Source organism: Carcharhinus amblyrhynchos, chromosome 4 (genome assembly GCF_965287045.1).
Source record: "Carcharhinus amblyrhynchos chromosome 4, sCarAmb.v2.hapA, whole genome shotgun sequence".
Lineage (NCBI taxonomy): Eukaryota > Metazoa > Chordata > Chondrichthyes > Carcharhiniformes > Carcharhinidae > Carcharhinus > Carcharhinus amblyrhynchos.
In genome coordinates this window covers 115,268,729-115,291,766 of record NC_137327.1, presented here as the reverse complement: position 1 = coordinate 115,291,766, position 23,038 = coordinate 115,268,729, and the positions used below count along the sequence as shown (strand labels likewise).

At 43.1% G+C, this 23,038-nt stretch overlaps 1 protein-coding gene across 3 annotated transcripts in view; it reads right to left on the bottom strand.

The window, feature by feature from the left end:
- ints6l (integrator complex subunit 6 like) overlaps positions 1-23,038 on the bottom strand; it is a 220,271-nt gene that overhangs the window by 31,140 nt on the left and 166,093 nt on the right. For 2 of the 3 annotated variants that reach the window (XM_080187764.1, XM_080187763.1), the window contains exons 6-9: positions 19,309-19,437; positions 14,553-14,716; positions 8,855-9,007; positions 4,260-4,392 (exon numbers count right to left, since the gene is read on the bottom strand). In XM_080187764.1, the coding sequence (XP_080043890.1) occupies positions 4,260-4,392; positions 8,855-9,007; positions 14,553-14,716; positions 19,309-19,437 (579 nt within the window). Of the gene's footprint in view, positions 1-4,259; positions 4,393-8,854; positions 9,008-14,552; positions 14,717-19,308; positions 19,438-19,657; positions 19,848-23,038 lie in introns of those variants that run through there. The other variant, XR_013886531.1, reaches the window with a different exon arrangement.

The window sequence follows — 23,038 nt, the reverse complement described above, 5'->3', positions numbered from 1 at the left end:
TCTCTCCCCTCTCACCTTAAATCTATGCCCTCTAGTTTTAGACTCCTGTATCTTTGGGAGAAGATATTGACTATTTAGCTGATCTATGTCCCTCATTATTTTATAGACCTCTATAAGATCACCCCTCAGCCTTCTATGCTCCAGAGAAAAAACTCCCAGTCTATTCAGTCTCTCCTTAACTCAAACCATCTTCTTTTAGAATGGGAATAGAAGGATATAGTCCCCAGGAGGGTAGGGGGTTTTAGTTAAGTCGGGCAGCATGGTCGGTGCAGACTTGGAGGCCGAAGGGCCTGTTCCTGTGCTGTAATTTTCTTTGTTCCTTCTTTGTTCATCAAGTCCTTAATAAATCTTTTCTGCACTCTTTCTAGTTTAATAATATCCTTTCTATAATAGGGTGACCAGAACTGTACACAGTATTCCAAGTATGGCCTTGCCAATGTTCTTGTACAACTTCAAGATCTCCCAACTCCTGTATTCAATGTTCTGATCAATGAAACCAAGCATGCTGAATGCCTTCTTCACCACGCTGTCCACCTGTGACTCCACTTTCAAGCTATGAACATGTACTCTTAGATCTCTTTGTTCTGCAACTCTCTCCAATGCCCTACCATTAACTGACTAATTCCTGCCCTGTTTCAATCTACCAAAATGCATCACCTCATATTTATTTAAATTAAACGCCATCTGCCATTCATCAGTCTACTGGCCCAACTGATCAAGACCCCATTGCAAATGGAGATAACTTTCTTCACTGTCCACTATGCCACCAATCTTGGTGTCATTTGCAAACTTACTAACCATGCCTCCTATATTCTCATCCAAATAATTATATAGATGTTCGTCCATTGTCATCGATGAGGACCACGACACCATCAGTCATTTTGAGGCTGGTTGCGGTGTATTTGAAGATGAATGATCAGGCCAATTCGGGCATGGAATATCCTGGCACATATTGGACAGACTTGTGTAGGCACTGTAGTTGTTGCACTGGTGTCTCTAGACTTGCACAGCTCGCACTTAAGTTGTGCTTCAGCAATACACCTTGCTTTGTAAGCTTGACAGCCTTTGTGGATGAGGCAGTGCCAGGTAGGGCAGTTTTGTACCAGCGTTTCCCAGGTGGTCATGTCTATGTCAAGCAACTTCAGGGAGGCCTTGAGTGTGTCTTCGAAACGTTTCTTCTGCCCTCCATGCGAGCACCTTCCAGCAGAGAGTTCCCCAAAAAGGAGCTGCTTGGGTTTGTGCTTGTCTGACATACAGATGACATGACCTGCCCACCGGGTCTGCGCTCTCATCAGCAGTGTGTGGACTGATGGTAGACTTGCTCTAGAGAGAATTTCAGTGTCTGGTACTTTGTCTTGCCATCTGATATGCAATATTCTGCGAAGACAAGTCATGTGCAAATGATTGAGCTGTCTTGCATGCCTTCGATACACAGTCCACGTTTCACAGGCATACAGGAGGGTAGTGAGTACAGTGGTGCTGCAGACCTTCAGTTTTGTTGCTGGGCTGATTTCTCAACATTCCCATATAGTGGAGCGCAGTCTACCGAAAGCAGAACTTGCCGTTGCTATTCTGCAGTTAAGTTCTGTATCAATAGTCACTGCTTGGGAGAGGGCGCTGCCAAGATAAGTGAACTGGTCCACTGCCTGTAGTTTCTGCCCTTTGATTGTGATTATGGGTTCTGTGTACGGTGCATGAGGAGCAGGCTGGTGCATGACTTCAACCTTTTTAATGTTGGTGGTAAGTCCAAAGTTGTCACAAGTGTGGAAAGTTTGTCCATACTGATTTGCATCTCTGGCTGTGAGCCAGTATACAGGGCGCAGTCATCAGCAAGGAGGAAATCTCTCAGAACAGTCTCCTTCACTGTACTTGAGGCTGATCCCAGCAACACTGTCCTGGAAGGCATCACTCAGCATGGCAGTAAACATCATGCTGAACAGTGTGGGTAGGAGCACAGTCCTGTTTGACACCATTGGTGACTGGGAATGCCTCAGAGGCTTCTCCACCATCCAGTACTCTGGCCATCATGGAACTGGCGTACCAACTGAATGAATTTGGGGGGGACAGCCGAACTTTGATATGATCCTCCACAGGCTTTGTCCACTTACAGTGTTGAAGGCTTTCGCGAGATCAACAAAGGTTGTGTAGAGCTTGTGATTCTGCTCCTGACATTTCTCCTGAAGTTAGCGCACAGCAAAAATCATGTCAATAGTCCCGTGACCTTTGTGGAAGCCACACTGTGATTCTGGAAGCAGGCCCAGCTCCAGATGAGTGACCAGACGATTTAGCAGGACTCTTGCAAGGGTTTTTTCTGTGATGGAGAGCAGCGAGATTCCTCGGTGGTTGTTGCATACTTGCTGATTGCCCTCCCTCTTGTTGAGGTGTACGATGGAAGCATCTTTAAGTTCCTGAGGAATGGATCCTTGTTTCCAAAAGGACTGGAACAACTCGGTGAGCTTCTCGTTAAGTACAGGACCAGCAGCTTTGTAGATCTCTGCAGGTATGGCATCTGCCCCTGGGGCTTTGCCACTGGATAACTGGCTGACAGCTTTCATGACTTCGGCTACTGCTGCTGGATCATCCATGGTGCTGTTGATATCAACCTGGGGAATCTGTCTATTGCCTCTTCGTTAATAGATGACGGTTGGTTGAGGACGGCTTCAAAGTGGTCAGCACATCTCTGCAGGATCTGTGCCCTCTCCGTAATGAGCGCTGTACTATCTGTACTCAGGAGGAGGGAACTCCCAAGAGATTGAGGTCCGTAGAGTGTGTTGAGGGCTCCATAGAACTGTTTCAAGTCATTAATATAAATGACAAATAAAAGTGGACCTAGCACTGATCCCTAAGGCAGACCACTGGTCCCAGGCCTCCAGTTTGAAAAACAATTCTCAACCAGTCTTTGGCTTCTATCAAGAAGCCAATTTTGTATGCGCCCCAGTCTATCCAGCCTCTTTCTAATTCAAACCTTCCAATCCTAGTAAAATCTTTGTAAATCTTTCTTGCATCCTTTCCAGTTTAATGGAACAAAGAATAGTGCAGCACTGGAACAGGCCCTTCAGCCCACCAAGTCTGTGCCTTCCTGCAGCACTCTTCCTACAGCAGGATGATACAGTACTCCAAATGTGGCCTCACCAATGTTTTGTACAGTTGTAACATAACATCCCAATTCCTGTACTCAGTGCTCTGACCGATGAAGGCAAATATACTAAATCCCTTCTTCACTACCCTACCCATCTGTGACGTCACTTTCAAGGAACTATATGTATCCTTAGATTTCTCTGCTTGACAACACTCCCCAGGGCCCTACCATTAATTGTGCAAGTCCTGCCCTGGTTTGTCTTATCAACACCCCACATTTTTCTACCCTCATCTATTTTCTTGGTCACTCCTTCAAAGAAGTCTACCAATTTTGTAAAACACAATTTGCCACACACAAGAAAAGGCACAGAACACAGAGCAATTTTTTTATTCATTCATGGGATGTGGGCATCGCTGGCTGGTACAGAATTTGTTGCCCATCCCTAACTTACCTTAAATGGAGTTGTTTGCTAGGCCATTTCATAGAGTATTTAAGAATCAACCACATTGCCAGGGGTCCAGAGTCACATGTAGGCTAGACCACGAATAGATGGCTGTGAACCAAATGGCTTTTTAAGGTAAAGACAATGGTTTTAATTTTCATCATTAGACTTTTAATTGCAGGTTTTTATTGAATTCAAATTTCATCATCTGCTGTGGTGGGATTCAAAGCCGGGTCCCCAGAGCATTACCCCGGGTCTATGGATTACTAGTCCAGTGACAATACCACTACACCATTGCATCGCCAGCAGTGAAAATGTTAAGGCTGTTGGGTTCAAGGAATGGAGTCCCAACGTTTGTGCTCATGAGCTGAAAGCTCCAACACCAACAATGCAATGACAAGGGGAATGCACAGGCCAGACCAGAAGTCTGAATGCTGCAAGAGGTGAATAAGGGTAGAGCAACGCCACGGAGGCATTAAGAAACAAGATCACAGTCATGCCCAAAGAAAGCACTGGAAGTCTGAGAATGGTCACAGCTGCTAACTGCACTTGAAGCAGCTCATTCAAGTAGTTTCATTGGCAAATGTGTAAAAATAAAAAGCAAACAGGCAACATTTTTAAATGTTTGATTCAATGTTTCTGTTGAAGGAGTTTTATTAACTGTCCTTTATATCATGTCAGAAACCCCCTTCCCTCGTAATTATTCATATTGAAAGTTTATAATACAGATGAACATACCAAGCTGTGGTAGCAGCACCGGGTAGTTGTAAGGCATAACAAAGAGATTCACACAGGTTAATGTTGTGCTCGCCTTAAGATAACCAAACGGATGACCAAGATCACTGTATTTTCCACTACTGCTCACAAACACCTAGGAATGAAGTGTAAAAGTGAGTCAGTAAACCAAAGTACCTCACATTTTTCAAATCAATGCTATTACTTGACTATTTGAAGGGGGAAAAAATAGAACTGTGGATAATGAGTAGAACAAGATTAATGCATGGCTCCAACAAAGAGCCAACACAGAAATGGTGGGCCCAATAGCCACCCTCTATGTTGCATCATTCCATACTTCACAACCAGTACTACATACGTTACATGATACGACTGGAGCCTTCGGGCAAGTTTCAGTAAATTCCAGAATTGAACGTTTTGACACAACAGAATAAGTTGAAAAGTCAATCATACCATTGAACATAGAAACTAGAATCAGGAGGCCATCTGGCCCTAAAGTCTGGTCCGCCATTCATTTTGATCATGGCTGATCATCAAATTCAATAGTCTGATCCCCCCTTCCCCCATATCCCTTCAGCCCCAAGAGCTATATCTAATTTCTTCTTGAAATCTCTCAATTTTTTAGCCTCAACTATTTTCTGTGGTAATTAATTCACATTCACCACCCTCTGGGTAAAGAAATTTCTCCTCACCTCAGTTCTAAAATGTTTATCCCTTATCTTTTAACTATGACCCCTTGTTCTGGATTCCCTCACCACTGGGAACATTCTTTCTGAATCTACCATGTTTAATCCTGTTAGTTCCTATGAGATCCTCTCTCACTTTTCTAAACTCCAATGACTATAATCCTAAGCAACTTAGTTTCTCTTCATATGGCAGACCAACCATCCCAGGAATTAGCCATGTAAACCTTTGCTATATTCTCTCTATAGCAAGGACATCCTTTCTCAAATAAGTACACCAAAACTGCACACAATACTCCGGATGTGGCCCCACCAACACCCTACACAATTGCAGCAAAACATAAGAACATAAGAAATAGGAGGAGGAGTAGGCCATCTAGCCCCTCGAGCCTGCCCCGCCATTCAATAAGATCATGGCTGATCTGAAGTGGCTCAGTTCCACTTTCCTGCTTTCTCCCCATAACCCTTAATCCCCTTGCCTACCAAAAACCTATCTACCCGTGTCTTAAATATATTTAGCAAGGTAGCCTCCACCACTTCAACGGGCAGAGAATTCCAGAGATTCACCACCCTTTGAGTGAAGAAACTCTGCTCTAAACTGCCCCCCCTTATCTTGAGGCTGTGCCCTCTAGTCCTGCTGTCCTTTCTGAGCGGGAAGAACCTCTCCACCTCTACCCTATCCATCCCCTTCATCATCATATACGTCTCAATAAGATCCCCCCTCATCCTTCGAAACTCCGAGTACAAGCCCAGTCTATTCAGCCTCTCTTCATAGTTCAACCCCCTCAACTCCAGTATCAGCCTAGTGAACCTCCTCTGCACTCCCTCCAAGGCCAAAATATCCTTGCGCAAGTGCGGCAACCAAAACTGCACACAGTACTCTAGCTGCGGCCTCACTAGTGCCCTGTACAGTTGCAGCAAGACCTCCCTACTTCTTTATTCGATCCCCCTCGCTATGAAGGCCAGCATCCCATTTGCCTTCCTGATTACCCGCTGCACCTGTAGGCTGGGTTTTTGCGACTCATGCACAAGGTCCTCCAGGTCCCTCTGCACCGTAGCACGCTGCAGCTTTTCGCCCTTTAAATAGTAGTCCCTCCTACTATTATTCCTGCCAAAGTGGATAACCTCACACTTGCCAACATTGTATTCCATCTGCCAGGTCCTCGCCCACTCGCTCAGCCTCTCTAGATCCCTCTGCAGACTTTCTACACCCTCCGCACAATTTGCTTTTCCACTTATCTTTGTGTCATCAGCAAATTTCGACACCCTACACTCAGCTCCCTCCTCCAGGTCATCTATATAAATAGTAAATAGCTGAGGCCCCAGCACCGATCCCTGGGGCACAACACTAGTCACCAACCGCCAATCCGAATAGCACCCACTGACACCTACTCTCTGCCTCCTATTTGACAGCTAATCCCCTATCCACGCTAACACCTTACCCCCAACTCTATGCCCCCTAACCTTCTGTAACAACCTTTTGTGCAGCACCTTATCAAACGCCTTCTGAAAATCGAGGAACATCACATCCACTGGTTCCCCTCTGTCCACCGCACTAGACACATCCTCATAGAATTCCAATAAATTCGTCAGACATGACTTCCCCTTAACAAATCCGTGCTGCGTCTGCTCTATCAAACAATTCTTCTCAAGATGCCTCGCTATTTCTTCTTTGATGACGGAGTCAAGCATTTTTCCTACAACAGACGTTAAACTAACCGGCCTATAATTCCCTGCCTTTTGCCTGCTACCCTTTTTAAACAGCGGCGTAACATTAGCCGTTTTCCAATCCTCCAGCACTTCCCCGGAATCCAGCGAGGATTGGAAAATAATCACTAAGGCATCTACTATCACCTCTGCCATTTCCTTCAGAACCTTGGGATACATTCTATCTGGTCCTGGGGACTTGTCCACCAACTATTCGCGTCCTCCTCCGTGAAGACCGATTGTTCGTTGGAGCGGGCGGAGTGAAGGTCGCACAGAGTAAGGCAAGAGATTACCTTTAAAAAACATCCCTATCCCTAAACTCAAATCCTCTCGTTACGAAGGCCAACATACCATTTGCCTTCTTTACTGCCTGCTGTACCTGCGTGCTTGCTTTCAGTGACTGATGCACGAGGATTCCAAGGACTTGCTGAGTATCCCCCTCTCTCAATTTACACCCATTCAAGAAATAATCCGTCTTCCTATTATTGCTACCAAAGTGGATAGCTTCACATTTATCCACATTATGCTGCGTCTGCCATGCATATGCCCACACATTCAGCCCATCCAAATCATGCTGAAACATCACCCTCCCACGCAACTTTGTATTATCTGCAAATTTGGAGATATTACACTTAGTTCCTTCATCCCAAGGCCAGAATTGAATCTGGGTCCCTGGTGCTATGGGGCAGCAGTGCTAAACCACTGTGCCACCCTGTGAACATACAACATAGATTTGTTCAGCTATTCTTAAAAAAAAATGCCAGAAACTGATGTATTATTTTCTAGAAACCAACAGGATCCCTCAATAGATCATAAGCCATGTGAAACTTTACAATTGCATAGACATGTCCATTATATATAATGTATGTATTTAATTTGACAGAGTTGGCCGTGTGTGAAAGAGCTCCCTCTTTTCAGAGATACCACTGAATGCCCGTGACCACTGAAGTGACGAACACTTCAGTGGTCACGGGCATTCAGCCTCTGACCTTCGGGTAAGCATTCTCCAAGGTGGCCTTCACAATACACGACAGCGCAGAGTCGCTGAACAGAGACTGATAGCCAAGTTCCGCACACATGAGGACGGTCTCAACAGGGATCTTGGGTTCATGTCGCACTATCTGTAACCCCCGTGACTTGCCTGGGTTTGCAAAACCTCACTTACTGTACTGTCTGGAGACAATACACATCTCTTTAAACTGTGATCAGTGCTCCTTCCACTCACATTATCAGCCACTTCACGTCTTGAACAGCAGGTTAGGTGTAAGGATTCGCATTCTAATCAGTAATCTCTAAACTGTCTGTGCTTTATATGCTCTGTCTGAGGCCAGAACTCTCCATTCACCTGACGAAGGGGCTAACCCGAAAGCTTGCAAGTATATTATCAAATAAATAGGTTGGACTAAAACCTGGTGTTGTCAGACTTTTTACTGTGAATCCCCCTAACCTACATATCTTGGGACACCAAAGGCAATTTAGCACGGCCAATCCACCAACCTGCACATCCTTGGACTGTGGAAAGAAACTGGAGCACCCGGAGGATATCATGCAGACACAGGTAGCTCATGCAAACTCCAAAGTCACCTGAGACTGTAACTGACCCCAGGTCCCTGGGTCTGAGAGATAGCTGTGCTAACCACTGTGCCACCCTTGTGCCACCATGTTGACTTCAGAACATTGGCCTGGATACCTGGATTACTGGTCCAATGATATTATCACTTCACCACCACCTCTCCATGTAAATATCACCATTAATATTTCTTGAATGTCTGATGTTTCACAGCCAACTAACTAATTTTAAAATACAGTCACTGTTGATATGGAGGAAAAAGTAGTACGCCCCTATTAATAAATTAGTACACAGTAAGGTCCCAATAGACAATGATATAAATGAACAAATAACCTGTTTTAGCAGTGTTGGTCAAGTGATAAACACTTGCCATGGCACCGGAACAGCTAAGCAGCTCAGTTGTTAACAATTTTTCCAAAAGATATGCAGAACTCCTCAGTACAGCAAGGAAATGCAAGGGGCAAGATTACCAAGTTAACACTGAAACCTATTTTCTCTGTTAAAGATTATTGTTATGGTGAAACACGTGCATCTCATGTGTAGTCAGTCTGTTAAAAAAACAAAATCAATGGCCCAAAGGAAAGCACTGACGGTACAAATGCAGAATACACATTCACTGGAGCCAAAAGTGCACTTACCTGCCAGCAGGTGTGAGGGGATTTGCGCTCTAGAATGTACTGGGTCAAAGGTGAGGGTTCAAGTTCGTATTTGTCAAAGGGTAATTTATCAATGACCATTGGTTCACAATCAGCACATGAGAACCTTACCACAGGGTGAGCTGTACGTGGAGGCTGTGGATCAAACACAAGGAAGATAAATACTAATTATGCACTTTTCATAAAGCATAGGGAGGGAGGATTGATTCCACAATTTGTTGTGTCGCCAATTTGGTGTAAAAATATCCTTAATTGAAATAAACTTGCCAAGCAGAACCACAACTTTCTGCTGCAACACTAAAAGCAGGTAGTTCAGGAGTAAAAATCTAACGATAACAAAGGTTTGAATGATACAAAAACAATCTGTACAGGACTCAGAATTCCTGCAGTCCAATTAATATTCCCACAGCAGTGCACGATTCAAAAGAAAGATACCTTGGAGATCACAATGACACCCCTCCTTTCCATTCACCACCTAGTTCCAGACTATTTTCAACCTCAAGTCAAAAGGTGAATGAGACCAGTCCCAGTGACATCATGTATTGCTCCCATCGGAAAGTCAAATGATTTCCTGCAAGAATTACAGACTCCATTTTCAATGTATCCTTAAGTCCCCTGCTAGCATGTGCACCTCAGTAACTCCACAGTTGAGATTACCAATTGAAGAAGTGACCATGTGTGATAGACATTAAAACTTGTCATTACAACATTAGTGATGTACAAGTTTGCTTTAAAATAGTTTCTAAATACTATCCTCAAAAACAGTGTGTGGAGTTTGCAAGTTCTCCCCACATCTGCCTGGGTTTCCTCTGGGTGCTCCTCGTAGAAGAATCATAGAAACCCTACAGAAAGAGGCCATTTACACCATCGAGTCTGCACTGACCACAATCCCACCCAGGCCCTACCCCCATATCCCTACACATTTACCTGCTAATCCCTCTAATTTAGGTTAGAGGTTATTTAGGTTAGGTTTTAATTTAAGTTAGGTTTCACAAACATCATATATATAGACAGAGACACAATTGCAAGATAATGATTGGAATGCGAGTATTCACAGGGAATCACGTCTTTACAAGTGCAGACAATGCGATTGGAGAGGGGGATAACCACAGGTTAAAGAGGTGCGAATTGTCTCAAGCCAAGGCAGTTAGTCGGATTTTGCGAGCCCAGGCAGTATGGTGAAGGTTACATGTAGTGTGACATGAACCCGAGATCCTGGTTGAGGCCACTCTCATACGTGCGGAACTTGGCTATCAGTTTCTGCTTGGTGATTCTGCCTTGTGTGTTTTAAAGGCCGTCTTGGAGAACGCTTACCTGAAGATCGCAGGCTGAATGCCCTTGACTGTTCCCAACAGAAGGGAACACTCCAGCCTGATGATTGTTGCGCAGTGTCCATCCATCTGTTGTTATAGCATCTGCATGGTACTAATGCACCATGCCTCAGGACGTCGTTTCCCGCAGCATATCAGATAGACAACATTGGCCAATTCGCAAGAGTACGTACCGTGTACCTGGTGGATGGTGTTCTTGCATATGGTAGTGATATCCATGTCGATGATCTGGCACATTTTGCAGAGACTGCTGTGACAGGATTGTGTGGTGTCATGGTCACTGTTCTCCTGAAGGCTGGGTAGTCTGCTGCGGCGAATAATGGTCTGTTTGAGATTGCACGGTTGTTTGAAGGCAAGTTTGGGGGTGTGGAGATAACCTTGGCGAGATGTTTGTCTTCATCGATAGATAACATGTTGAAGGCTTCGAAGAAGATATTGTAGCCTCTCCACTCCGGGGAAGTACTGGACGACAAAGGATACGCTGTTGGTCGTGTCCCATGTTTGTCTTCTGAGGAGGTTGTGCTGTTTTTTGCTTGGCGCATCTGGACTGTCGATCAATGAATCGAGCATCATATCTCATTCTTACGATGGCGTCTTTCAACATCTGTAGTTGTCTGTTAGACTCCTCCTCATCTGAGCAGATTCTGTGTGTAGAGAGGGCTTGTTCATAGGGGATGGCTTCTTTAATGTGTTTAGAGTGGAAGCTGGAGAAGTGAGGTTATCTGTGAGTTTGTGATAGAGTGAAGTGCTGGGGTGACTGTCCTTGATGGGGAACACAGTTGGGAACACTTCAGCATTCAGCCTCTGATCTTCAGGTAAGCATTCTCCAAGGTTGCCTTCAAGACACAGGACAATGCTGAATCACAGAACAGAAACTGATAGCCAAGTTCTGCATGCATGAGGACAGAATCAACTGGGATCTTGGGTTCATGTCACACTACATGTAACCCCTACCATACTGCCTTGGCTTCCAAAATCATACTAACTGCCCTGGCTTGGGACAATTCACAACTCTTTAACTTATGATTCTCCCTCTCTCCACTCGCATTGTCTGTGCCTGTAAAGATGTGACTCCCTGTAAAGACTTGCATTCCAATCATTATCTTGCAATTGAATCTCTGACTATATATGCCATGAAGCCTACCTCTCCATTTACCTGATGAATGCAACCTGATGAATATGTCCAAGGATGCAACCGATTCTGGAGAGTAGTCCACGCTGAGTCTGATGTGGGCTGGAACTCAATGATGTCATCATGTAGATGTTTCAGTCACTTTTTTGTTGCGAGTCCAAAGGAAGACAATGTCTTCGATGTATTTTGTGTATCGCATTGATTGAAGGTCCTGTGCAGTGAAGGGGCCTTGTTTGAACTTGTGGATGAAGATTTTGGCGTATTGAGGTGTGAACTTGGTCCCCATGGCTGTTCCATGTATCTGGATGAAGAACTGGTTGTTGAAGGTGAAGATGCTGTGGTCCAGGATTAAGCGGATGAGTTGTAGAATTGTGTCTGGAGACTGGCAGTGGTCAGTGTTGAGTACTGTACAGTGCGTTTGATGTTGAGACTTTTTACTGTGCCCATCCCAGTCCAACACTGGCACCCCCACACCATGACTCCAAAGATGTGCAGGTTAGGTGGATTGGCCTTGCTAAATTGCTCCCTAGTGTGCCAAGACGTATAGGTTAGGGGAATTAGTGGGGTAAATATTTGGGGTTACAGGTCTGCGTGGATCGCTCCTTAATGTCAGGGAGACTATGTGGGGTTACAAGGATAGGACACGGGTGGGATTGTTGCCAGTGTAAACTCGATGGGCTGAATGGCTTCCTTCTGCACTGTAGGGATTCTATGATTCACTGTGCATTTCCAAAATTCTGTTCATATTTTGATATATTAATTTTGATACCAGGCATTTACTTCACAATTAAACTTGTTCATGACTCACTGCACGTTGCTGGATTGTAAAAACAACAATTTACATTTATACAGGGCATCTAACCCAGTAAAGCAAACCAAAACATCAACAAAAATGGACAAGCCCAAGAAAGGATATAAGTAGTTATTTGGTAATGCAGAACTAGAGTAATTCTGAAGAGAGAAATGTTTTTGAAACTTTGTCTTACGCTCATCAGGGCAATTCTCAAAAACCAAATGTAAAAGGAACAACAATTTATACTTTATGAGAAGAAAGTGCTGATTGGTTAACAACTAGATTCTGGCTGGCAGAAGCATTGCCATGGAGAATGCACCAGTTAAATGATGACTGATAGATAACTGCCAAGCTCTGTTTAAATTGAAACCAGGCAAGCTAACTCTGATTGGTCAAGACATTGCCCTGGGGAATGAACCAGAAAATTGCTGTTACCTGTTTTGTTTAGTTGAAACGGACGCGATGTGTATATCTTGTTTCCGTTTATAAAGATCCTGGTCCAGCGTATTAATATATTTAGTTTTTCACTCAAGTAAGTAGGTGATATTACAAGCCTAACTGATAATCATGAATGGTTTTGTCAGTATGCTAACAATCCGCAGCATATTTAGGGTTGTTTAGCAAATGGTGTCCAATCACAGATTCACATCTAATGCTCATAGAGGTAAACAGCACAGAAAATTGCCTTTGGCCCATCACGACTGTGCCAAAGACAAACTACCCAACTATTCTAATCCCATATTCCAGCACTTGCCCCTTGGCCTTGTAATCCACAAATGCATATTTAAGGAGTATTTAGATGTTTCCTATTTTTATACTCCATTCCCTTTGAAATAAAGGTCAACACTCCATTTGCCTTCCCTATTACCTACTGAACTTGCATGCTGGTTTTTTGAGATCTATGCACAAGGACCCCCAAATCTCTCTGTGCTGCAGCTTTCTTCATTTAAATAATGTTCAGCTCCTTTATTCTTCCTACCAAAATGCATAACTTTATATTTTCCTACGTTATATTCCCTATTCCAAATTTTTCCCACTCACCTAACCTGTCTATATCCATCCAAGTCATCTTCACCACTTGCCTTTCCAGCTGTTTTTGTGTCACCTGCAAACTTGCCAATAGTACATTCACTTCCCTCGTCCAAGTAAAAAAAAGTTTATTTATTCGTCACAATTAAGCTTACATTAACATGCTGCCCACGTCATTGATATATATTGTAAATAATGTGGCCCCAGCACTGATCCTGTGGCAATCCACTAGTTACAACTCGTATTGGTTGAGGTTAATCACGAAGGCCCATCTTCTCAACCTTGCCCCTCGCCTGAGGTGTAGTGACCCTTAGGTTAAATCACCACTAGTCAGCTCTTCCCCTTAAAAGGGGAGACCAGTCTATGGTCATCCCTTTGCAGGTTGCCATCCTGAAAATGCCCCCATTATTCCACTCTGTTTATTAGTTAGTCAATCCTCTGTCCAAGCTAATGGGCTCTTATCGTTAAGTAGCATTTTGTACAGTACCTTTTTGAATTTTTTTTGGAAATCCAAATATATTTCAACTCCTTGTTCCCCTTTATCTATCCCACTTACCACCGCAAAGAATTCTAATGAATTTGTCAAGCACAGTTTCTCTTCACGAAGCCATGCTGACTCTGCTTGTTTGTGCTATGGAGCAGGATGGCACAGTGGTTAGCACCGCTACTTCACAGCACCAGGGACGTGGGTTTAATTCCCAGCTTGAGCCACTGTCTGTGCGGAGCCTGCACATTCTTCCCGTGCCTGTGTGGGTTTCCTCCAGGTGCTCTGGTTTCCTCCCACAGTCCAAAAGATGCACTGTTTAGGTGGATTGGCCACACTAAATTCTCCCTTAGTGTACCTGAACAAGCGCCGGAATGTGGCAACTAGGGGATTTTCACAGTAACTTCATTGCATTGTTAATGTAAGCGGCTTGTTGACACTAATAAATAAAAACAACTTCTAGACACTCTGCGATTACATCCTTTAAAACAGATTTTAGCATTGTCCCAATAAAAGACATTAAGCTAACTGGCCTATAGTTACCTGCTTTTTCTCCACCTTGATCCCCTATTCATCATCAAGCCAATCCCCATCTCTCTTTTATAGCTGTCTTTAACAAAACACTTCCATTCATTAATCTGTGAAGCTTCACTCCCAATCAATAGAATCTGATTATTTAGAAACTTACAATGTTGATTTATTTAGAACTTTAATAATCTGCGGATTATTTTCTATCAACTAATTTGTTAAGACATTTGAGTAACTTTGGTTTTAAATGTGTTTCCTGTTTATATGGTATAGGTACATGCACTATATTACAGTTATTAAATTAATTACAACACTGAGCAAATCAAAACAGCAACAAAGCGCTTATGCAAAGAGTAACACATGTTCTGGTCGCTGATACTCACCAATGTGGGGGAGTTTTGATCTGGCCAAAAAGATTCAGGAATTGGCCAGTGTCCAACAGGTACGCCAGTCTTGGGGTTTGGTCTCACATAAATCAATTTGTGACAGCTATGCCAAGCTTGAGGAGTAAATGAAGAGGTTGCTCGAGGTGGTTCAACAATACAATCTGAAACACAGCAGAACAAAAGGAGTAGGAGCTTTCTGCTGCATTATTGATCTTGGAGCCAATTACTACAGTGACGAAGAATGGTACCTTAGCAATCTACTCAACTGAGGCCATATCATTGGAACTTAAAAACAAAAAGGGGCAATCACATTGCTGTGTGTTCAATATGCTCCCAGTCAGGGAGAAAGGAGCAGATACAGAGCCAAATTTCAAAGAAGTGCAAAAACAGCGTGTTTATAATAGTCGGGGATTTCAACTTCCCCAATATTAATTGGGATAGCAAAGTGTGAAAGACTTAGAAAGGGTGGGATTCTTAAACAGCATCCAGGAAAACCATTTGAGCCAGCATGTAGAAAGTCCTACAAGGAGAGGGGGTAGGACCAGATCAAATTTTAGGCAATGAAGCTGGGCAGATGGTAGAAGTGTCAGTGGGAAGCATTTTGGTGAAAGTGACCATAGCCTGGTTAGATTTAAAAGGACAAAGATGGATCAGGCAACAAGGCAGAGGGCAAAGGTCAAAGGTTGTTTTTGCAACTGGAAGTTTGTGTGCAAAGGTGTACCACAGGGATCAATGCTCGGTCCCTTTGCTGTTTGTAGTGTACATTAAATGATCTAGATGGAAATGTGGGGTGTATGATCAGTAAGTTTACAGATGACGTGAAAATTGATGGTATGATAAACTGCGAGGAGAAAAGCTTTAGGTTACAGGACGATATAGGTGGTTCAGTCAGATTGGCAAACATTGGCAAATGGGATGCATTTTTGGAGGACTACCAAGGCAAGGGAATACACAATGAACGGTAGTATGGTAGGTTAGAGGACCAGAGGGAACTTGGGGTACATGTCCAAAGATCCCGAAAGGCAGCAGGACAGGTAGACAAAGTGGCTAAAAGGCATATGGGGTACTTGCCTTTATTAGCCAAGACAAAGAATATAAAAGCAGGAAGGTTATGATGGAGCTGCATAAAATGCTTCATCATAACTATTTTAGGTCATGGCTAGAGTACCGAGTGCTGTTCTGATCACCACACAATAGGAAGGATGTATTGGAGCAGGATGGTGGCACAGCTGCCTCACAGCACCAGGGACCTGCACTCAATTCAAAGATGTACAGATTAGGTTGATTGGCCATGGTAAATTGCCTCTTAGTGCCAGGATGATCAGCAAGATGCAGTTACTGGGATAGGGCATGGAAGAGATTGCTGTCAGTGCAGACTCAGTGGGCCGAATGGCTCCCTTCTGCATTATAGCGATTCTCTGATTTTAGAGCGGGAGCAGAGGAGGTTCACCAGGATGTTGTTTGAGATAGAAATTTTCAGCTATGGAGACAGGCTGGTTAGGTTGCATTACCTTCTGTTAGAGCAGAGAAAGCTGAAGGAGTCCTGATTGAGGTGTATAAGATTATTAGAGACGATAGATAGAAAAGGGTGGTGGAGGCGGAACCCTCACATAATTTAGAAAGCATTTAGATAACAGCTGAAACATTATAGCAAACAAGGCTATGGACCAAGTGTTGGAAAATGGGATTAGGATAGACAGGTGCTCGATTGCCATTGCTGGCATAATGGGCTGAAAGGTCTCTTTCCGCGCTGTAAAACTTTAATTCTATATGAGTTCATACCTGAGGTAGGAAAATCAGATCACAAGAAATCGGAGCATGAGCGGGCCAATTAGCATATCAATCTGCTCTGCCATTCCATAAAATCATGGCTGATCTGATTGTAGCCTTTACCCCACTTTCAATCCTCCACAATCCTTAACACCTCGTCAATCAAAAATCTGTCCACTTCATCCTTGAGTAAATTCAATGACCCAGCTGCTAAAGCTTAGCACTTGCAATGTGCTCTATTCCAGTTATTTGTGAATTAAAGCGTTGGTACTACAATGTAATTTATATCAGATCAACCTTACCATCTATGGGATGCTGCAACCATCATGACAGTCCAACCATCATGGACAGAATTTTACGGCCTCGCTTGACCAGAAACCGTAAAATCCTGCCCAAGGTCAACAGACCTTTCCTGCCCCTCACCTGCTCCATTTCCTGTGGTGGGCAAAGCAATACAATTCCAGCTCATGAATTTTAGGGCAAGTTTGATACAGGAGATTCTCGTTGCTTGTCTATCAATTTTGTATATTCATATCAACTTGACTAGTGCTCCTTTGAGTTAAGAAGATTAAGTGGCGATATATTTGAGATGTTTAAAATTATAAAAAGATTTTATACAGTAGATAGGAAGAAGCAGTGGTAAGTCATGTTTGATCAAGAGCAAGGGGACATGACCTAAAAAACTCCACATTGGTCATTTGGAACTGAAATCGGAAAGCACCCATTAAAAAACAGTGGTGATATTTGTTGGATATGAAGGGATATGGAGCGAAGGTAGGAGAGTTGAGATACAGGTCAATCATGATCTAATTTGAATAGTGGAACCAATTCAAGGGATTGAGCTTCCTTCTCCTATTGCAATGTTTTAACACATGTAATTGTACAATGAGGTTTGGCCTCCCAATGAAAACTGATGTATCTCTGCAACATCTTTCTTTATAATTGAAGACAAGTGCAATTGGAGCAGGACTAAGCCACTCTGCTGCCTCACAGCGCCAGGGACCCAAGTTTGATTCCCTGCTTGGGTCACTGTGTGGAATCTGCATGTTCTCCCCGTGTCTGCGTGGGTTTCCTCAGGTGCTCCAGTTTCTTCCCGCAGTCTGAATGACGTGCATTGACCATGCTAAATTCTCCCTCAGTGTACCCGAACAGATGCCGGGGTGTGGCGACTATGGGATTTTCACAGCAACTTCAGAGTTTTAATGTAAGCCTACTTGTGACACTAATAAATAAACTTTAACCTTTAACCTATCAATGCTCCTTTGTAGCTTCCTTATACCCTCTTCACAATTTACTTTCCTACCTTTGTGTTGTCAGCAAATTTAATCATACTTTCACTGCCTTCATTTATATCAACTGTAAAAAGTTGAGACCCAGCACAGATCATAGAGCCAGAGATTTGCAGCATGGAAACAGGCCCTTTGGCCCAACTTGTCCATGCTGCCCAGTTTTTACTAAACTAATCCCAATTGCCTGGATTTGGCCCATATCCCTCTATACCCATCTTACCCATGTAACTATCCCATTGCATTTTAAAAGACAAAATTGTACCTGCCTCTACTACTGCCTCTGGCAGCTCGTTCCAGACTCTCACCACCCTCTGTGAAAAAATTGCCCCTGTGGATCTTTTTGTTTCTCCCCACTCACCTTAAATCTATGGCCTCTAGTTTTAGACCCCCCCCACCTTTGGAAAAAGATATTACTATCTACCTTAACTATGCCCCTCATTATTTATAGACCTCTATAAAATCATCCTTAAGACTCCTACATTCCAGGGAAAAAAGTCCCAGTCTATCCAGCCTCTCCCTGTAACTCAAACCATCAAGTCCTGGTAGCATCCTAGTAAATCTTTTCTGCACTCTTTCAAGTTTAATAATATCCTTTTTATAATAGGGTGACCAGAATTATACACAGTATTTCAAGAGTGACCTTACCAATGTCTTATACAACTTCAACGGGATGTCCCAACATTCTGTATTTAATGTTCTGACCAATGAAACCAAATATGCCGAATGCCTTCTTCTCCACCCTGTCTACCTGTGACCCCCCGTTTAAGGTGCTGTGAACCTGTATCTCTAGATCTCTTTGTTCTGTAACTCTCCCCAACGCTCTACCATTAACTGAGCAAGTCCTGTCCTGGTTCAATGTACCAAAATGCATCATCTCGCATTTATCTAAATTAAGCTTCATTTGCTATTCATTGACCAACTGGCCCTTTGCAATCCTAGATAACCTTGTTCACTATGCCACCAATCTTGGTGTCATCTGCAAACCTACTAATCATGCTTCCTAAATTCTCATCCAGTTTTGTACTCAAAATGGGATTATCAGTGCTACAAAGGGAATATTTCAGGCATTTAGTGCAAGGCAAACACTCCCTTGATCAGGTATATCAGATGTTGGACAAAGTTTTCTTGAGATTACTCTTGAACCAAATATATTTTCTTGTGCACATGTTCACATGACTTTCCACCCACTAACACCAAACAGTGCCACATTTGGAGACTTCTTGTAGTAAGGCCCAACTGCATTCTTATTAAAACTGTTTAAACTCATCAAGAAAAATGAGGAAGCAGTCTTTTGATTTGAGTTGTCCATGAACCCAGATCCGAGTGGCGAATGGTCATTCTTTATCCCTCTGAATTGTGCAGGTCGACAGCCACTTCTTGTCAGAAACCAAACAGTTAGATGAAAAGTCCAGAATTATTCCCCACTTCACACCATCATACAGAATCAACATATGTCCCAGTTTATGCACACTAAATTGGAGCTCAATCTCTTAAAATCTGTACATCTTCAGTGCTGATATACGAGTTACCTGTCCTTGAAGATGCAGTGTTAATAATAAGCAAAAACAGAAGCAAAACATATACAAGTGTCAGACAGTTCCAAGGAAAGGCAAAACCTTTTCATGAATATTTCTGCAAACATTTTGCTGGCTATAGTCCAAATGGTAAACATTTTTAAGGAATATTTTTCTTACCTTCTCCAACTGGCGTGGGGTCTGGTCCAGTTTTCTCAAAATTAATAACCACTCCACTTTGAACCTTCTGCACTAAGGATTCTAGGCACTGGTTTAGCATACGCTGTGTGCGCACACAATAGGACCGACCTTGAACAGAAATAAAAGACAACTTAAGCACCCTGGTGCTACTAAATCCAGGACTTCCTGATGCAGATGCTCAAACCTTAAAGCTTTTGAAAAAGGTGCATTGCAATATTTAACTTTACTCCTTAAGTGCAAAAAGGAGACACGTGTTCGAGTAAATTATCAAGATCTTTCTTGCACTGTTTCCTGTGTATATGACATTTAATAATGATAGATCATTTACCGTAGATTGCCTCTTCCATATTCTGTGTGTGAAGTTCAACCTCCACAAATAAATAGGAATTCTCTCCATCCTATGAGAAATCACTCTCTGGGACAGTGTCCCCATAAATTTTCAGGTTTCAAGTCAGACGATCTTCCCCAGCTCTGCTGACTCACAGCCTCACTCGGGAGCAGATCCACTTGTTCTTTGTCTGTAGAAACAACAGGTAGGGATCTTCAAGCCTGGTGACAGCACAGAAAGATGGCAAATGCAATCTGCACTCCCACAAGCTGTTGCATCGACAGGTCAACTGATCTCTGTCTGCACTGGCACCAGCCACACAGCACTGGCGCTTGGTACCAGCTGCACAGCATTCACACTGGGTACCAGTTACACAGCACTGGCGCCAGGCACGCAGAGGACAGGGAATAAATTACCATTACCCTCTGTTTATTAAAATTTCAAAGTGATGCTAAGTTGTTGGTCTGCACTCTGCACTGTTCTAACCCAACAAACACTATAGGCCTTGATTCACTTCATGGGCCACTATCACAAGATGACAAAGATGGGAATAAACAGACATTCTCAGGATGGCAGGCGATTGACTAGTGGGGTATCACGTGGATCAGTGGTGGGGCTACAGATGTTCAAAAACTCAATAAATAATTTGGATGTGGGGGTCAACCCCACATATTACCAAGTTTGCCGATGACACCAAACTGGATGGAAATGTAAGCTGTGAGGAGGATGCAAAGAAGATTCAAGGGAATGTGCACAAATTAAGTGAGTGGGCAACAACATGGCAGATGGAATATAATGTGAATAAGTGTAAAGTTGTCCACTTTGCTAGCAAAAGCAATAAAGAAAGTATTTCTTAAATGAGAGGTTGGGAAATGTTGACGTCTAAAAGAACCTGCATGTGTTCGTTCATGAGTCACTAAAAGATGTGGCAACTAATTAGAAAGGCAAATACTATGTTGGCCTTCATCACAAGGGGATTTGAGTAAAAAAGCAAAGATACCTTGCTCAAATTGTAGAGCCCTGGTGTATTGTGTATAATTTTGGTCTCCTTACCTTATCTAAGGAAGCATGTACTTGCCATGGAAGCATGCAACAGAGATTCACCAGACTGATTCCTGGGATTGCAGGATCGTATTATGAGGAAGGATTGAGGAAACTGAGGGTGGCCATTAAGGGTGGAGATGAGGGAGCATTTCTTTATTTGGAGGGTGCTCAATTAGTGAGTATGTTTGCGACAGTAATCAACAGATTTCTGGATACTAATGACATCAAAGGATATGGGGATAGTGGGGAAAGATCACATTGAGGTAGATGATCAGCCATGGTCTGTTTGAATGGAGGAGCAGGCTTTATCGACCGAATGTCCCATTTCTACTCCCATTTCCCACGTTCTTATATCTCAAATGCAACAATTTTCTCCCCTCTTCCCAAATCACAACAAGTAGTAATAAAAAGTCTTTATCCATGTCTACATTTACCAATGACACCAAGATTATTGCAAAGTTGCCAAGAGGAGATAAAAACTCTACGAAGCGATATCGATAGGTTAAGTGAGTGGGGAAAATTGTGGGGAAATGTAAACATGCCCACTTTGACAGGAAGATTTGAAAACAATATACGATTTAAATGGTGAGATTGTAGAATTCTGCTGTAGGGCAATCTGGTATCCTGGCACATAATCATAAAAAGTTAGTATGCAGGTACAGGTAGTGATTAATAGGAGGGGAAATGGAATGCTGGAATTTATTGCAAGGGAAATCGATTATAAAAGTAGGAAAACCTTGCTGCAGTCATACTGAGCCCTGATAGTGGCAACTGGAGTATAGTGTACAGTTGTGGTTTCTTTATTTGAAAAGGGTTTGAAAATCCATTAACAATTCAGAAAAGGTTCATTCAAGTCATTCCTTGGATGAAGAGCCTACTTTACAAAAAAAGGTTAAACAGGTTGGGCTACATCCATTAGTGTTTAGGAGAATGACAAGTGACCTTATTGGAACATATAAAATCTCAAGGGGATTTGACAGGATGAATACCAGGAGGATGTTTCCTCTCATGGGAGAGAATTATAGGACACAATTTAAAATAAGAGGGTGCCCACTTAAGATGGACGTGATTAGGTTTTTTTGATCTGTGAAATTCTCTTTCCTAGCAGTGGAGGTTTGGTCGTTGAACTTATTGTAGATAGATTCTTCATTGACAGTGGAATCAAGGATTATTGGGAGCAGTCAGAAAACTGGAGTTGAGAACACAACCATATTGGCCACCATCTAATTGAAAAGCAGGGAAGGCTTGAAGGGCTTACCCCTGCTCCTAAGTCCTGCAGTGGTGTGCAGGGATGGGAGGGTTTCATGTGGAGAAAGAGAAGAAAAAGACAAAAAAAAGCATAGTGTAAGAGAGAGTGCTGTGTGACAAATGTCAATCATTTTCCAATGGAATGTAGTGCCTACAGACATCCCATGACCACAGTATCAATAAGCACCAATGCCACGATGCCTTTATTAGAGAAAGCAGACTTACCTGTCTAACCTTCACATGTCCTTTTATGGGAACGTTTGCTCTCTATTTTTACTTTTTAACACTTAGTGCTCTCACACAATAAGCTGACTCATGTATTTACTAAAACACAACACACCAGAATTGGATAATGCTATTTTAATTTGATGTGATTCCTGGCCTGTTAAAAGTTGTCAAAGTTCAGCCTTTGATGTATTTTTCAGGAGGAGCAGTGTTCTGGCCAAGAGGTCAAAATACTTGGAATGGAAACACATTAACTTCCAAGGCTGCTCCATGTGTTTCCAAGCGTGATATGTATTCAGCCGACTGATGAGCACATTGCTCAGGAGAGAGGGAGTGACACAATGGAACTCCGTTGCTATGAGTTGGTAACTTGAGACTTTGAGCTGAGGCTCATGAGTAGATACAACGAAGCAGGAAATACATGCAGCAAGGCAGATATAAACTGAGGCTAAATGCTAAACAGAAACTGGAACGGGGAAGAGAAAGCCCCAAATCCTCCATCCAGTGTTTGGGGGACACGTCAAACGGAAACCATAAAATCCCTACAGTGCAGAAAGAAGTCTCCCTGCCCAACAAGTCTGCACTGATTCTCCAAAACAGCATCTTATCTAGATCCTCCCCTCTACCCTATCCCAGTAACCCTGCTTATTAGCATTGCTAACCCACCTAACCTACCCATCCCTGGACACTAAGGAGCAATTTAACAAGGCCAAATAACCTAACCCACACATCTTTGGACTGCAGGAGGAAATTGAAACACCTGGAAGAAACCCATCACACATGGGTGAACATTCAAACCCAAGGCCAGAACGGAACTCAGGTGCAAACCACTGTGCCAGCCTACACCACGCCATGTACTTGTTT